This window comes from Bombus huntii, chromosome 16 (assembly GCF_024542735.1).
Source record: "Bombus huntii isolate Logan2020A chromosome 16, iyBomHunt1.1, whole genome shotgun sequence".
NCBI classification, from domain to species: domain Eukaryota; kingdom Metazoa; phylum Arthropoda; class Insecta; order Hymenoptera; family Apidae; genus Bombus; species Bombus huntii.
Genome location: NC_066253.1, coordinates 1,688,943 through 1,705,871, shown reverse-complemented (window position 1 = coordinate 1,705,871; position 16,929 = coordinate 1,688,943). Strand labels below are relative to the sequence as shown.

The window sequence follows — 16,929 nt, the reverse complement described above, 5'->3', positions numbered from 1 at the left end:
TTTACTATTTTCGTATCGATAGAACGATTCATATCTAATACATTGTGAAATATAATAAATAAAAATAGAATTCTAATTAACAAAATCGAAAATTCCAAATTTATATATTCCGTTCTTACAAATTCCAGTCCATTAAAGCTACGAGGCGCTGTAATAACTTTCAAGGTGTTATAATAAGTTTGCCTGCTGCAGCGAGGCTCAAAATAAGGTTAGGTTCGGCGTGAAAAAGACACAGGTATAATAATGTATGCAAGATTTCATCTTGCATGCAGAGAGACGCAAGCGGCGTTGAGACGTTTTTTTAAACGGTGGAACGAATTTGCAACCTGTTTTTGAATTATTGAACAGGGGTGACGCAACGTCGGGACGCGCCATGAATTCATTATGGCATACGCAAAAGGCGGTCGACTTGTCTGATGGTTAAAATGCGAGAGAGGGACTCGTTCATGGCACACGACCGATGTGGGTGGGTGACACAATAACGATAATTATCACCTTAGTAATTAGCATTGTTACCATTCGTGGCCCGTGCACCGGATCTTCGGGTCAAAAATGTGGTACGTATTATTCCCACGCTTAAATCCATTCTGTTTGTCCCTCTGAGTATATTTATTGCACGATAATACATTAGACATTAATAATATTTGAACAATGTTTATTATTACATGAATTGTATTTTTGCTGATGTATTCTACAATATTACGTAATTTTATACGTATACAGCGAGGGGGTTAGGTTTTAACTAAAATCATTGGCACACAATTGTATTTGTTATATTAATTAATTACTATCGTCACGTTTAATAATATTTTTCTCGCCAATACTTCTGCTAGATCAAGAAAAATTTGATAACCATATTACAAACTTTCATCCTTTTAATTGTAGTTTTTATCTTACCCCATTCTTTTTTTAAACAATTCTGATGTTTGTGATGTGTTATTAAAAGAAGGAAATACTCTTCTGCATGCAGTGTTTCTGAAACATCCTGTTGAAACAGAGTGCCAATATCCTTCAAACGTAAAAAGTTTCTTCTCAACTTACACGGATATAAAATTAAAACGAATCAAATCTAGAACAAATGTTCGAACGAACTGAAGTCTTGAAAAATTCTCAAAACATCTGTAATTTTGTTGTCATTATAAATAGTGGAAGTTTTGTGTCTTAGCTTCGATATATTCCGTGAAATCTATGTTACTCGATGCTTTTGCGCGCATTATTACTGATAAGTTTGTTATCTCTATCGATGTATATATGTCCAAGTTTTCCTTGAGAAAATGGGTTAATATTAAAGTCTAATAATATAACGTAGTACCAGTTATCCAATTTCTCTTGATATTAAACCACTAAAGCAATAGCTAATTGAGGTAAGTTTACAATAAACAAAAATAAATATACAATATTCATTAAGAATCATTCATTAAAAGTAATAAAATATAATTTCCAGTGATAATGTATTTATCGCGAATTTTATACTATACTATATTCACGAAAATCATCGATATCATATTTTTATATTCTTTACGCTATAACTTTAACTTTTAAAGTCTCGAATCTTTCTCACAATAATTAAAATGCCATTATCCGTAAAGTACGTAATTTTTTACTATAGAATAATAATATGCTCGTACATTTCTGCCATTCTCCTGCTATCATATAAATAAAAGTTAAAAAAACAGAAAATTTACAAAGATATATCACACGCGCTGTAAATGAAAAACAAAGATGGTTTTAAGATAAGATTAAACACCCTATAATCAACGCAAGTATTTGAACATTCGCGCGCCCTTCGTGTTATAGCACCACGCTGCTCTATCTAGTAACTTTCCTTGCTCTCAAAGTATCTGTAAACTTCACATCCAAAAATTTCCACAAAATTTCCAAATAATCTTCCATTTCTCTACAAATTCTACAAACCAAAATCATTTACAAAATCTCGTGCAAACTTCTCAATCAAAATATCAAACATTCTGGTGTGTAATTTAGTGGATCGATTTCTGCAACGTGATACATGGCGCCATCTCGTCAACGAGAACTTTGTTGCATCGTTGCATGTTCCATGGCAGTAGGCGACCCTGTGTTTTGTCAGGTAGATAGGTTGCTCGTTCCTTCTTCGAACCTGAATTTCAATTCGAAAACCCGTCGAATAAGAGGAAGTACGATGTATACAATATACAGCGGACAACGAAACTCGTGTCGATCTTTTCGTTTAAGAATCGTCTCGGTCCAAGTGGGAAAAATCGCGCGCATGTTTTAGGTTAAACCGTACGGAGTCGTTCGAGTACATAACAATGCGCTGCGTGAGAAATTCATACGGTGAAAGTCTGTTGGACGTCGTGCAATCGGAATTCCGACGAAGCGAACGTTGTCGCGGGCTCTTCGCCGCTTTCTGACCGCCTTCCTCTTTGATCGTGCGTGCATCTCATCGTGTGCGTTTCGTTCGCGGTGCAACAACAGTCTGGTAGGGGGCAAGAGAGGGAGAGAGACAGCGAGAAACAGAGAGGGAGAAAAATGCCGAGGATGCTCGAGTGGCGATGATTCCGCTCAAATTTCGCCGCTGTCCAATTTCATATAGGATTTCCCCGCATTGCACATGCAACGAGTGACGGTAAACAGATTCACGTTCCGACGAACATACGCGCTCGCGGAATGGAAATCTAACTGCTCTCCAAACTGTTTTCCTCCATCGAAAGGTAATCGATGTTTTTACCCCCTCAGGACCATATCTACTTATCTCATTTTTCTCTTTTCTTATCTTTGAGAATCTAACATGTTTCTACTTTAATCGCGCTTAAGCTCTTTCTTTTTTAATTTGTTGTAGTTCGCATTTTCTTTAAACGCATTCTTCCTTCTTATTTTTATTTTCAAATTAATTACATGAGCTCTTTTGTGTACATTTACTAATATTATTAATGAAATGTTATAAGTTATTCTTTTTAAAAAGATTTGTATAATGATAATAAATTTGGTAATGAAGTAATTAATATTCTACAAGTACCAGCTGATTGTCCTATTTAATATAAGATTGCAATAAAAATTTATAACATATAAATTAGTAAATAATTTTGCAAGAGGGTCCTAGTGTTTTTATTTCTGACCTATCATAGCCTTGAATTATTTTTAAAAATAGTTTAGAAAGGCAGAGAATATACATCTTGCGTGATTGAGATTCTTTCCTATCCTGCATGAAAGCTCACCATCGTAAAAGTACTAATCTGGTACGTCTGGTGTGATCTACTATTTATGCCAGGCTTTTTTGTACGCACGAAGCAATGCACGGCATGGCATGTGCCAACAACTCTTCTCCTTGTGACTAAACATTATCTCATTTCCTGTTCAAGGAGAGGCAAAAATGAATGATAAATAATATATTTGTATCATTCTATATACCTACGTAAGCCTCTGTTACTAATTGTCTACTGTGTATGCATTGTGTGGAAATAAAAATAAACCAACTTAACATTATTGAGTAATTGTTTTTCTCCTACCACTGAATTGATCCTTGTATTAATATTGTAATTTATGAATAAATAAATCATTTCCTTGTACTATGTTTCTTTCCTTTATTTTTTATGTGCCAATTATGGTAATTATATTCGGTTTCATGTTCAAGTTTATTTATTCTTTGTATATTGACATAAACAAACACTATAATCCATTTATTCCTTTCAGGATACTAGAATAATTGAACATGGCAGATGATGAGGGTACAGAATGGCTGCAAGAACTGTTGCACGATGTTCAACTTTCACAGTTTTTCACCAGAATAAGAGATGACCTACAAGTCACTCGACTACACCACTTTGACCATGTACAACCGGAAGATCTTGAACAGATAGGATTAGGAAAGCCAGGTATTAGAAGATTACTAGAAGCAGTGAAGAAAAAGAGAACTACGCAATGGAAGAAAAGCTTGATGACCAAGATCAGGCCTGGGAGTAGCACAAAAAGCAATAAAAGATCTTCTCAACCAGTTGAAGGTTCCTCAGTGCTAACATGTCTCATTCAAGATAAAGATGTGACACTGTCTGATAAACTGGGTGATGGTAGTTTTGGTGTAGTGAGACGTGGACAATGGACTTCTCCTTCTGGTAGGATATTACCAGTTGCTGTAAAAGTTCTGAAGGCAGATGCTCTGACTCAGCCAAATGTTATTGAAGATTTTGTGGCAGAAGTTCAAGCAATGCACACATTGGATCATCACAATCTCATTAGGTACATATCTTTGAAAATAGACTGTGGATTCTTACGTAGATTAATGTTTTTATAAACATAATTAAAAATTAGAACCTAGACGAAGATTTGTTTATAATGAGTGCTATACTTGGAATATTTTATATATTAAATTTGAGGTGTAGGACGTGACGAGTGTTATTTAAGTACTCCGGTGTTTAACTTCAACAATGTTTACTTCAATGTCGAGTGCGCGTCGTTTTAGATCGTAACGTGACGCACGTCGAGCTCAGACGATGTCGATACAGAATTGATACAAACTCGGTACAGACTCGCTACGAACTAACCGTGACTATCTGTCTGACTGACTAACCGTGCGACTACCAGCAACTGCCGTGAACTCCCATGAAATGCCATCAACGACTATGAACGACTATCCCGAGTTTTTCCTCGTTTCCCTTTTTATAGGGTGCCGAGGACCTCGAAAGAGAGAGTTTCCTTCCGAGGTGGGGATGGAAAAACCCGTAGGCAATAAAACAATAAATTTTCTCTTCGAAGGCCCATGGGTTTTTTAGTAAGTCCCAGGATTTATTCTTTTACGACGTCCTGTCCTCGGACGCCGTTTCGCGGGCCATCTGATCAACACATGTGCTTCAACCCTAGAACTTTCTTTGTGGCCATGGGCCGCTACAAATGTTTAATAAATACATAAAAATTCAGTCTATCAATAAAGTAAATTAATTTGACAACATTAATTAAATAAATACATTTTTTTCCAGGTTATATGGAGTAGTGTTATCACAACCGATGATGATGGTGACAGAACTAGCCCCTCTGGGAGCCCTGCTCGATTATCTGCGAAAACAGTGCAGTCAAATTTCAGTATTAACGTTGTGTAACTACGCTTTGCAAGTGGTCACGGGTATGGCATACTTAGAAGCGAAACGTTTTCTGCACCGCGACTTAGCTTGTAGGAACGTTCTTCTAAGTTCAGTGGACAAAGTGAAGATCGGTGATTTCGGCCTAATGCGAGCACTGCCGCAACAAGAAGACTGTTATGTAATGACTGAACATAAAAAAGTACCGTTTCCTTGGTGTGCTCCAGAATCTTTAAAAGCGCGTAAATTCAGTCACGCGTCAGATGTGTGGATGTTTGGTGTGACATTGTGGGAAATGTTAACGTTTGGTGAAGAGCCGTGGATAGGTTTAAAAGGATCGGAGATTCTTCGAAAAATAGACAAGGATGGTGAACGATTACACGAACCAGAAGCAACACCACCAGATATGTACCAATTAATGCTCCGTTGCTGGGCTCGGGAGCCTTCAGAACGACCAACCTTCGCTTCTCTAAAATCTTCTCTCACGGGAATGGTCCCAACTGTGATGAAAGCGATCAGTCACTTCACGATGGCTGGCAAAATGACCATAGAGCAGGGTGATCAGATAGTCATTCTAGACGGACGGCCGGAGAATTATTGGTGGAAAGGTCAGAACCAGCGAAGTTTCCAAATTGGGCTTTTTCCTCGTTGTTTCGTCGATCCTATGAGACGAAAACAGCGTGAGGACATCAGCAAGCCGTTGGAGAATTCTTTTATCCATACTGGTCATGGTGCACCTTTTGGTAAAAGTTGGGGTAGTCCTATTTACATCGACGACGTGTATCTTCGAAATCCTATGGAGCCACCTGACGTCGTTGGAGTAACTGTTCCTCCAGATAGTCTCGTGAAGGATAAATACTGCGGTACACCAAGATCGCGAAAACAGTTTAATTATACAAAATTACAGAATGATATCGGAGCTAGTCCTGTGAAAACGTTGAACGCCTCTGTTCCTAGTGGCAGTCAGGAGGGCAGTTTGATAGATCTGTCCCCGGAGGAGATGGTGAATACGAGTGAGGCGCAATCGGACACTGCCTGTCGACGAGTCGTCAATATCCTTGACGAGCCTATTGACGATTTGGAACGGCAACAGCAGACGAGTTGGCAGGACGAGGATCCTCGAACTTATGCCAACTTCCCTGGCAACGTCGACCCGGCTTATTCAGATCCGTTCGATACTTCCTCGGTATTCATGAAGCTGCCTCATTCGAGATATTACAGTCACGTTCCCTCCGACATGAGTAGCAGGTATTTCAAGACACAAACGTATGGAAACGTACAAAATCAGGACGTTGGCGGTAGCAGCCAGGAGAGTACAAATTATTTCACACCAGAGTCCGGCTCGGATGTGAACCATTATTCCCTTAATCTGAGCAAGGAGAGTAGAAATGATAGTATCAATTTGAACGTGAACGTGGACACAGAGGAAAATAATGCATATAGTCAGAATCACTATAGTGAGATCGATAAGCCTAGTCCACCTATGGCAAATTGGTCTAATTGGCCCGAAGATATGCAAAGTGAAGCGCAGACATACGTGAATGTCTCTAGTCGGAACTTGCAGACCTCCGACGCACCTCCTCCTCCACCTGTGGCTCCCAACGAGAGTCCTCCGAAACCAAAATCGAATCACGACTTGGCCCAAAGTTTAAATGAGCTAACAATTAATTCTTGCAACGTTTCTCCTAAAAAATTGGACCCTACTTTCCTAGCTGAGCTGGAGAAGCATTTAGGTGAAAAGGAGGCGAGCAAGAACATGATCACCAGCCAACAGAATCCAGATTCGTCTGATCCGTATGCGTCTGTTAATAAATTACAAGATAGTACAATTCCAGCATTAAGGCCTCCACCTCAGACTATCAAGCGTAAGTCTCCTCAGATGGACTATAGAAGCACCAATCTACCTAGCAAGGTTCAGAATTCGTGGCCGTCAAAGAGTACGAACATACAGCAGCCTCCCAGGTCGCAGCCTGAACAACGCTTAGAAACGGCAACAGAACAGATGGTGGGTCAAATTTGGCAGCAGTCTCAAGCTCAGCAGCATAGTGCCTATGGTACTGCTCAGGGTAACCTGAATCTGTTGCAAATAGCTCCTAGCAATGTGTCCAAGCCAACCTTTAACCACGCACAGAACTCGCTACCGACGGCAAACCAGGCTAGCCACTTTCCAAATCCCACATTACCAACTGGCAGTCATGGGATAACGCAGATTCAAAATGATCTCCACCAAGCACACTCCAGTAACGTTTCAAAGCCTCCAAATGTGGTGTTTTCGGAACAAGTGTACGCGGAGTTGAAACAGACTGTACCAAACCTAGACCAACTGTCTCAAAACGAGTTTAACACGCTATATAACAAGACAGTGCAGCAGAATATTCTAAGGAATTATTATGCAGCTAGTACGTCGGGTGCAGGTGATTCAGCCAGCAATCTAAGTCATAGTCACTACTTGGAGGGAGCTGCAGCCAGCTCCCAGGCTCGTTCTGGTCAGTCTACGAGGAATATTTTTGGTCAAGGTCATCCCTGTGACTTTAGTCCTCACCTGAAGCAGCCTCCGGTATACAATCCTCCGCCTCCAGCAACGTGGAGTCCCATGAAATCGGTTCAAAACGATCTTGGACAAGGCCAGACTGCAATGAAGTCCAATTTAGCTAGCAATTTGGCTAACAGTCCCAATCTACTCCAGCTCACGCACACTAACCAGCCTCAAGAGGGCGCCATGACGCTGCAAGCATCCTCGACGAGATGTCTGCCTCCTCAGATGACAGAGACGGTCGTTAATACTCAATTAGCCCCCTCCACGTCCGCGTACCCCTCTGGTGTCAGCCCCCCATTGACCGCGGCCTCTCAACAGCTGGTCATGTCCCTCAACGATGAATTTCGAGCGAACAAAGTAATGAAGGTGCAGAGAGAGGCAGCTGACGCATCACAACAGGAAATACTCACCGCGCTACAGGCAACTGGCTGGGACACTAATCAAGCGGCCAAACAGATCCTGAAAGACAGGCAGGCGAAGATCGAGTCCCTTTTTAGGTAAGTTTGAAATTAATTTGAATTATTGCTTAGATGGTTTTGCGAATTTGGGGAAGTGAATGGGAAGAGAACTTCGAGAGATGCGGATTTAACGGATTTTTTCGAATCTGTACAATTTTTATTATTTTCTGGCTTGGGTTAGGTTTGGATTAAATTTTAACCCCTTGCCATACTGTTACGAGTCTGAGTCGTGATGAGAATTTTGAGCCAAACCTGAATAGGCCACGAGTCTAATTTCGTGTTAAACGTGAATATCACGAGTCTCACTCGGGTCAAGTATGAATGTATCGAATGGTGTCTTTTTCTTAAACACGGCCGCGGCTATCAACGTACTCAGTCGCACGATCTCATGTTTCAAGTTCCGACGCTCTGTGTCCGTCGCTTCGGCTCTTTCCCTGACCATTCGCGCGCAACGTTTGGATTTCCGATTCTTCCGAGTTAAATGGTATGGCAAGGAGTTAATTAGACGTGGGTCAATTTTAAATTAAATTTGGGTTAAGTTAGTACAATTTTTATTATCTTTCGGATTCTGAAATTGATATTAGCAAAATTGCAATATTTTATCTGTCGTTTCCCTTTCTTTAACTCCTTGTTTCATGGTTTTCTCATGGATTTATGTATCGTGTTATTCCAAAGCAAGACATTGAAACATTATACGTAGTTTGTGGTCAGCAGTCTTAGTGTCTTGTAGGTTGAAGGCAGACTCAGCGTGTTTTCTTTTTTAATTGCTCTTGGATACAAGAGTAGATTCTATTCCTTGAATGTCATCCATAATCCACTTTATACATGTGATTCCTTATTATATTTAATTCGTATAAATTAAAAATTATATGTATTTCTTTAATAGAGTTATTTACATAATTTCCGATATTCTGTATATTCAAACAAATCGTAACGTTTCGAAAAGAAAGGTTAGGATTTCTGCACGTCTAACTTTTCTCTGAGAAAGTACTGTTTAATATTCCTTTCACTTTTTAACCAATTATCACGTTGATGTCAATATCTTTCGACTATATATTCCAACTACATATAAAAGATACTTTCGATTTTTGTTCGATCGTAGAATTAGTGAAATTTTATCGAAGATATAAGAAATGCTTTGATCGCTATCTACTTGTAGATCTCCCGAAATTTCTCCAAATAAATATCCACAGAAAGTTCTTGATCGTATAAGTTTCACGATTAAACTACGCTGTAGACCAAAAGTTTGAAATCATTGTGTGTTTTAGAAATTACAAATTTATGTATTATAAAAGTACTACGTTTGTGAATTTAGTGCAGCCATAATTGAAAAACCGGCTGCAACCGGGTGATTCTAGACGAAAAAAGAAGTCGAAAATATAGAATAACAATTTTTCGTTCGAGGCTTTGTTTTCGAGAAAGTCGACTTTGAATTTTCGCTCGGTACGCGCGCACTTTATCGCGTCTCGTTATAACGGATCTCGCTGTACATCGTTGTCTCGATGGAAAAATTAAAAAAAGTTTTTATTCTATATTTTCGACTGTGTAATATAATATACAGGGTGGTTGATAACTGGTGGTACAAGCGGAAAGGGGGTGATTCTACGCGAAAAAAGGAGTGAGATCCGTTATAACGAGACGCGATAAAGTGCAGGCGTACCGAGCGAAAATTCAACGTCGATTTTCTCGAAAACAAAGCCTCGAACGAAAAATTGTTATTCTATATTTTCGACTTCTTTTTTCGCCTGGAATCACCCCCTTTTCGCTTGTACCACCAGTTACCAACCACCCTGTATCATACTATTTCAGTTAATCCATTAAGGACCACTCAGTGACACAAAATAAATATAGCTTATGTCAATTTCATAAAGAAGATTACCGTGGGCAAGGAAATCCTTTATCATTGTGCTGTAAAACCTTCGGATTTCTTCTCATAGCCATAATGCTAATAAGTTCAATTACATAAATTAATCAAAAACCCCTCTTTGGATAAAATTTGTATGTTAATGGATCAACGATCTTTCAGTAACCTATTGGGACAAAATATCATGGGTTTTCAAATTGTGCAATGAAGCTGAACGTTCGGAAAATGACGCGATCAATTATTGTAATTTCAGATTGGGCTTGGCAGATCGACAACAGTGCGAGGGTGCTCTGAAGCAGACTGAATACGATGTAGATTTAGCGGCTTCCCTTTTGTTAGATCAGGTCAAATGAAGCCAGATATTAAGAGCGCGCTCTTATTGAAGATATTGTAAAGTAACTATAGCAGTAAATATAGGTATATGTATTTATAAAAGATAGCCATACATTGCGTAAAACGAGGCTACGGGCTCCGAGTATAATTAATTGTCTCCTGAAAAAGACATCTTCTTAAGACTATGATACCGCGTCTCATAAACGTAAAGCCACCCTAATATTCCAAATTCTATAAATTCACATTTTGTAATATTAAACCGTTTACTATCTTTATTACTCCTTTTTATTATTAATTCGTACCCTTTGTATTATTTAATAGAAAAAGAATACAATTTTCTAGCGGAATCTTACTTTCAAAATTATTTTTATGAAAATATGAATTTGTAGAAATATTATATATGAACCAGAAATAATATGAACATCTTCGGGCTGGTTTTATAATTATGAGATAGATAGGATATTTAAAATTTTTCGAGGCTCTACGAAAGATTATAAAATAATTTCCGTGAAGGGAATGAGTATTGATATTTTTCTATTTCTTTTCTCTTTTATTTTCACTCCCCTCTTATTTTACAATTTGGTAAAAATGAAGGAGCACAAGTTGCATTCCAGAAATTAGAAAAGAAATAAAGAAAAATTGCGTGAGCTACCGTAGCGAATCGTGTCTCCGAAAGTAGAAAATAAAATTGTTACTGTTGGGCCAGCGTGTAACTGCAACATCCACGCAGAATGCTTTACGACAAGAAGGATGGCTGGGGATGAAAGTAAGTTTCTTTCCTTCTGCTTCTTCTTCTTTTTTTTTTTTTTTTTTCTTTTGAGAATGTTCGAGTCACATAGTTTTTAGGATATGTGCTTCTTATCAAACAGAAAGTATATATACCATTTATATATTGTTTATTTTATTCTGCAAAAGTATCGTTCAACAGTGATTTTTTAAATGAGTAATTTTCGCAAAGAAGGGAAATTTCATTAATTTTTCAAGTATTATATAAATCGATACTCTTTATGTTAGAATACTCAAGATTCTTTTTATGTAAACGTATTCATTGTTTGTATAAAAAAGGTTCACTGAATTTATGGACATGTTATTCATTTATGGTGTAATTTTCATGCCATGAAAGTATTCTTCCATATTTTGAATAAATAAAGTATTCTAATAAATCCTGTATTTTTAAGAGGATTTAATTAGTGAAGCTAGTAAAAAGATTTGTATCTTTATTCATAAAGAGAGTCTTCCTAAGATCGTGAATGTTTATGCATTTATAGAAAATTGAAAAACTCACACGCTGTATCTGATATGAAAAAATATAGAGAATATCAAAAGTGAGCTAGATATTCGTTACAGCAGTTAAAGTATTAACTGAAACAAAGAAAAAATAATTTTAGAAAGCTGCAATCTAAATTAAGATATTTTTAAACCAATCTCCACTTCTCTCAAAGCACTAGAATCATAGAATGTTTCTTCAATTTTTATACTAACTGATAATTACAAATTAAACTAAATTGAATTTAGACAAGATCTATCAAAGTAAAGAAAATTATTTGCACGAACAATTGGAATTTAAATATTTACCTATGTAATTTGCATAAACATTCCTCAAAGAACAAACAAAAACCATCTGCCTATATTTGCACCATAAATGAATAAAGTGGTCATAAGAATTAAACGGTTACTATATTCGACCATTTCAGTTGGAATCTGAAGCTCTTCTCATCGACAAATGTTTGTGCGCAAATAGATTTACGTGACCGCAAGTAAATCTCAGAGAAAAGCCATGTGTGTTCCATATAAGCTCTGTCAATTCCGTGAAAAAAATGGGAACTCTTCTTCTGCTGTTTCATGAATAGTTATGACAGTATCACTGTGAAAGTGCTTGTAAGCGCCTGACTTTTTATGATCGAATTCCACGAGGAAATCGCAGAGAAATTGCAATTGACGGTATCATCGATGACTAGACGAGAAAAATTCATTTGTCGCAATAACGATTAAATCATTCTGTTAGAAAAGAAGAATTTTAGCTTGGTAATTCTTACACAATAATTTCATTTAAAATAATTTCACGAATTGTACTTTGGTTTCTGTCGTTCAAACATGGCATAATTCCCTTCTTGTACCATAATTTATTAACTGGTTCGTTTGGTCCGCCAATTAAACAACCACAAGTTTTTGTAGATTTGCATTGCAAGAAAATTGTATAAATAAGAGTCAATTCTAAGATAAATTTAAACATGGACGCTTATCTGTACATTTCAATTTACGAAGTTAACGAATGTGATCTCCTCAGAATGGCCCAGTCGTGATCTTTGTACGTGAAACACGATATACGGATTAAAACGTGGCAAACTCTAAAATTAAGTAAAATGAAGTTGACGCTCTCGCGGCGCTAGTGTCGCTCCACTAATCGTCATCGTGTTAATATTATTTTATACGTTTGAACAAATGAAGATTCTACTGTATAACAAGTTTTAAGAGTTTAGCAAGGACCAATTATCATTGCAAAGAGCTTCGGGTCCAACTGACCAAAACCAGAAGCACATAGAGAATTCCTGAGGGGCACAATTCTGTGCAAGCAACGTGCTGTCAATTCGAATTGCATGATCGACACACAAAGCCAGCTTAGCCGCCAGTTGAAGCAAAAACTGTCTCCGATCTGGCATAGTTCTAGCCTTAAACGTACACACATGGTTGTCGAGTAAAAGCAATGCAATCGTGGCTGACGAAAGCGTTCGAGTCCGATAGAAATACAGTGACTCACGAAAGTGTTTGCATACCTATCGTAGAAAACTTTGATATATATATATTATATATGCTATACAGGGGGTGCGACGGTTAGGTTGGGTTTAGGTTGAGGTTAGTTAATCATAGTAGAATCGGGCATGGGGTCATTCTAAGGGGTGAAAAAAATAAGGAAAAATCTCGGGATAACATTTTTTCATCTTTCTTTTTCGAGAGAATCGAGTTTGAAAATTTGGTGAGTAGATTTAATTCCGGTCTGAACAAGGATAAATAATCGACATTTATCGGGCTTTAAATTGCATTTGAAAATAAGACAAAAACGAAGAATACAATTGTTCTCACAGGAAGCTGCATTTCCGAGAAAAATAAATTAGAAAATGTGTCAGGTGTGCTCGCGTACACGCCAGACCAATTCGTTTTCAAGTAAACGTATTCAAACATTGTTTTTTCGGAAACGAGGCATCCCATGAAAAAATTGCATTCTATATTTTCGACTTATTTTTTCATGTAGAATCACCCCCTGCTCGATTGTACTATGTTTGCGTCTCACCCTGAATAATTTTGAAATTTTATTAGCATTATAATGAGAAATCGTGGTTATGTTGGTCAAGTTCGTGATGATTTTGAAACCAATTTCCTGTCTCGTTACGATGCTAATGAAATTTCAAAATCTTTCATATATGACGCATAATGTGTACATAATATATATAGCAAGATTTCTACGTGTGATGGAATATTTTGATGAGCTACTGTAAATGTACATGTGTATAAAAACGATTTGATACTGCATACAGGGGGGAAAGAGATTGCCAAGTAGCGAGAAGTGTTGAATTTTCGTAACTGTGATATGCATTACTAAAGGCTCTAGCGTTCAGAAATAGAAAGAAAATGAGAGAGAACGAGAAAGATTTGTTGTCCTTATTTAGAATTAGCGATATACCGACTAGGTTATACTCGTCAAATACGAGAAGTGTACATAGCCATTTCTAGCGACTGAGTTAATATTATACGATTCCTTTTCCCCTTTTTCTTCTTTTTCTGACCAATGCGAGGTCAATTAGTTCAAAAGACGTTCGAGTGTAATTGGGACGTGTGCTTGATCGTTTCTCCTAACTTTCACTACCGCTGTATTCTTCTGTGCAGAAAGGAGTTACATATTTGGTAGCTTCTTTTCATATTGGTCTTTGCATTAAATTTTCAATAAATCGAAACTGGTTATCGATTACTGGTCAAATAAGTTTTTAAGAATAACAGATTTCTTTTGTTTAAAATTACAATTTGATCGAACTTGATGCTAGATTTAATATTCTTCGATTTACTTTAGATTTAATAGAAATTCGAAAGAGTTGTTCGTTCCAATTTCGTGTTAAAGGGTTTTATCAAGAATTTTTAATCGCCGAAAATGTTAAAATAGGGTGTATCCCTAATCTAAAGTGTATAATTTAAGAAACTATTATACATTTATGAAAATTCCTTTCTGTACAGAAACAAATTGTACAATGAAAACGGGAAACACTGTGATTGTCATAGGACAAAAGCCAGCAAATCCCTATTTTCCAAATTTAACCTAAAAAGTCATTATTTTTCTAAGTCAACCCGTTTTTAAGAAAATAGAAAAATAGTAAACGAGGAAACTATAAAAATAGGACACTGACAGAGTTTCCCATTTCCATTCCACGAACACATCTTACCTGATCGACTGACATCTCGATATAGTTCGATTATGGTGTGCACAGAGCGCGCGGGAAAATACAAAAGCGCGCGATTCCATTGCGATACCGAAAGTTCAGTCGAAATGAGATAACTCGTGTTTGAAAAATCATGCGAGATACGCTCTCTAATTAATTTCTTGAAATCCAATGTCCGACTACTAACCTACTTTGATCCAATGTTTCCTAAAATGTACACGGACGCTTGTGTGTGTCATGGCTGCCGTTATGGATCGAAAAAAATGTTCGATACATCGCCAATAAAACGTAAATGACCTGAGATCCAGGATTTCCTTCATTTACATGGTCAATATATCATGGTTAATTAATGTTAATGGATCACATAATTGAAGTTAGGGAAATATATACTACCTAACCTTAAACCTTCTGATGGGTTTTTAGGGTTTATAGGATTTCTATGGATTCATAGGATCTAAGTGATTCGTGGATGAGGAGATTTCTAACTAACGAGCCTTTAATCTAGAAAGTTATTGTTATATATTTTACCACTCTGACTATTATTGAACGTTGTTTGGGAAGTGTGTGGAAAAGTTTAAAAAAGTTTCAAAATTTAGAAATGTAAAATTTAATCGACTAATCGATAGATAAGTTTTCTTTCAAAAATTCTTCGCTGTCTACTGACTTAACCAGTCATGTTTCGAAAGACTCTCTCTCTCTCTCTCTCCTCTTCTCCTAACATGAATTCTTTTAGCAGACAGCGAAAAGCAAAGACCAGATCAAATTTCATAGATCGAATTTCATGCAACTAGTAGTGAATCAAATTGGCTCGCCTAAAACCCTGGCGCCACCTTGATGAAGCATTGTCCCTCTTATGACCAAATACTACGAAAAGATGATCAGGCAAGGAGTTAATTATCAAATATAAACTCCAACTAGAATTTATTCAAATTCATCTTAAGCTTGAAAGAACGCAATGAAACTTTCCAAACAACTCACCACTATAGTTGTTCAATATCAATGTTACTATAATGACTATCTAATATTTCTCACCGTCTTTAAGCTTGCCTAGATTTCTCCATAAATATCATCGGGCTACGCAGACATTTTAAACGCCACATACACACAATGATGGAGGAATCTTCCGAACGAATCTAACCTATGAAAGTACAGAGTTACGTCAGAATTTTGAGGATTTAAGACATAAATATTCAGAAATTCTGCTCTTCCCACTTAATCGTGACAGATTAATGTTTTAATAAAAAAAATCGTCCGAGTGCTATCGATTTATGGACTTTTACGTTGAAACAGGAAGATAGCTGATCGAAAAAGGAACAAAGACGGAAATTATCGGTGTTCGGTTGAACGCATCAAGGAAAGTAGAGGATGATTCCGGCTTTCTACCAGTTTCAGTTTTCGATAGACCGGAACCTGGTGAATGTTCGCGAGTTTGGGCGGAAAACAAGAGTATTTTGTTATGGTCGCCATCATGGTACAGCTCTTCAGGGACGAATCAGTTTATTTTTATTTTTCTAAAGAAGAATTTTTACTTAAAGTTGTCCAGTTTTGTGTCTTTTTTATTGTTCGTCGATAGCAGTGACATATAGCCAATAAAATAAAGGGGCTTTATACAGTCAACAGTACTTATTCAAAATAACGTCCATAGTAATTTTTGAAATCGTAATTGAATTTTTAAAACGAACTTAGATATATGCACCAATGTCCCTGAAGAGACAAAATGTATCAGCTGACCGACAAAAAAAATCGAAGAAATCTATTTCCCTTGATTATTTATTTGTGATTATCGAAAGAACCTTCAGTTCGACTTTGTAATTCTAATTAATTTTTATCTAGTACCCACTAATGTTCATTTGTGATCATAGCGTTATTACGTTTTACAGCTGCCTTGTGATTGATTGAACCTTCGATTGTATTAAATGTATCGATTAATTATATTTTGTATACTGATTTTATCGTCACTTTCTTTATTTTCCTTGACCGTTTTCTCTTATTAACGCGTGTTATAGACTTTACAGGCATCGTTCGCAAAAATATCCACACTTTTAAATGCCTACGAGAACAGAAGTGCTCAAAATAAATTTTCAAAAATATTGAGAAAGAGAGTGAGATTGAAGTGCGATATTTTACGAAGATTACTTTGATGACGATGAATAATACATGAAACGATATTTGTGTATCGTATCACGGTGGCTTAAAAACTTAAAAATTATTGGTTACATTAAAAATCGTACATGTCTTTAAATCTCTTTAAATCTCTTCACGT

The 16,929-nt window shown here is 36.9% G+C and overlaps 1 protein-coding gene across 2 annotated transcripts; it reads left to right on the top strand.

Moving 5' to 3' along the window:
• Positions 1-384: 384 nt before the first annotated feature.
• On the top strand, positions 385-16,614 carry LOC126874825 (activated Cdc42 kinase Ack). Of its 2 annotated transcripts, none has more exons than XM_050637268.1 (4): positions 385-557; positions 3,670-4,212; positions 4,950-8,081; positions 10,160-16,614. In XM_050637268.1, exons 2-4 carry the CDS (start codon positions 3,689-3,691, stop codon positions 10,257-10,259), a joined length of 3,756 nt encoding a protein of 1,251 aa, XP_050493225.1. In that variant the 5' UTR covers positions 385-557; positions 3,670-3,688; the 3' UTR covers positions 10,260-16,614. The 2 variants fall into 2 exon arrangements, with proteins under 2 accessions (XP_050493225.1, XP_050493224.1); XM_050637267.1 differs by lacking the exon at positions 385-557 and adding an exon at positions 2,037-2,690.
• The last annotated feature ends 315 nt before the right edge of the window (positions 16,615-16,929 follow it).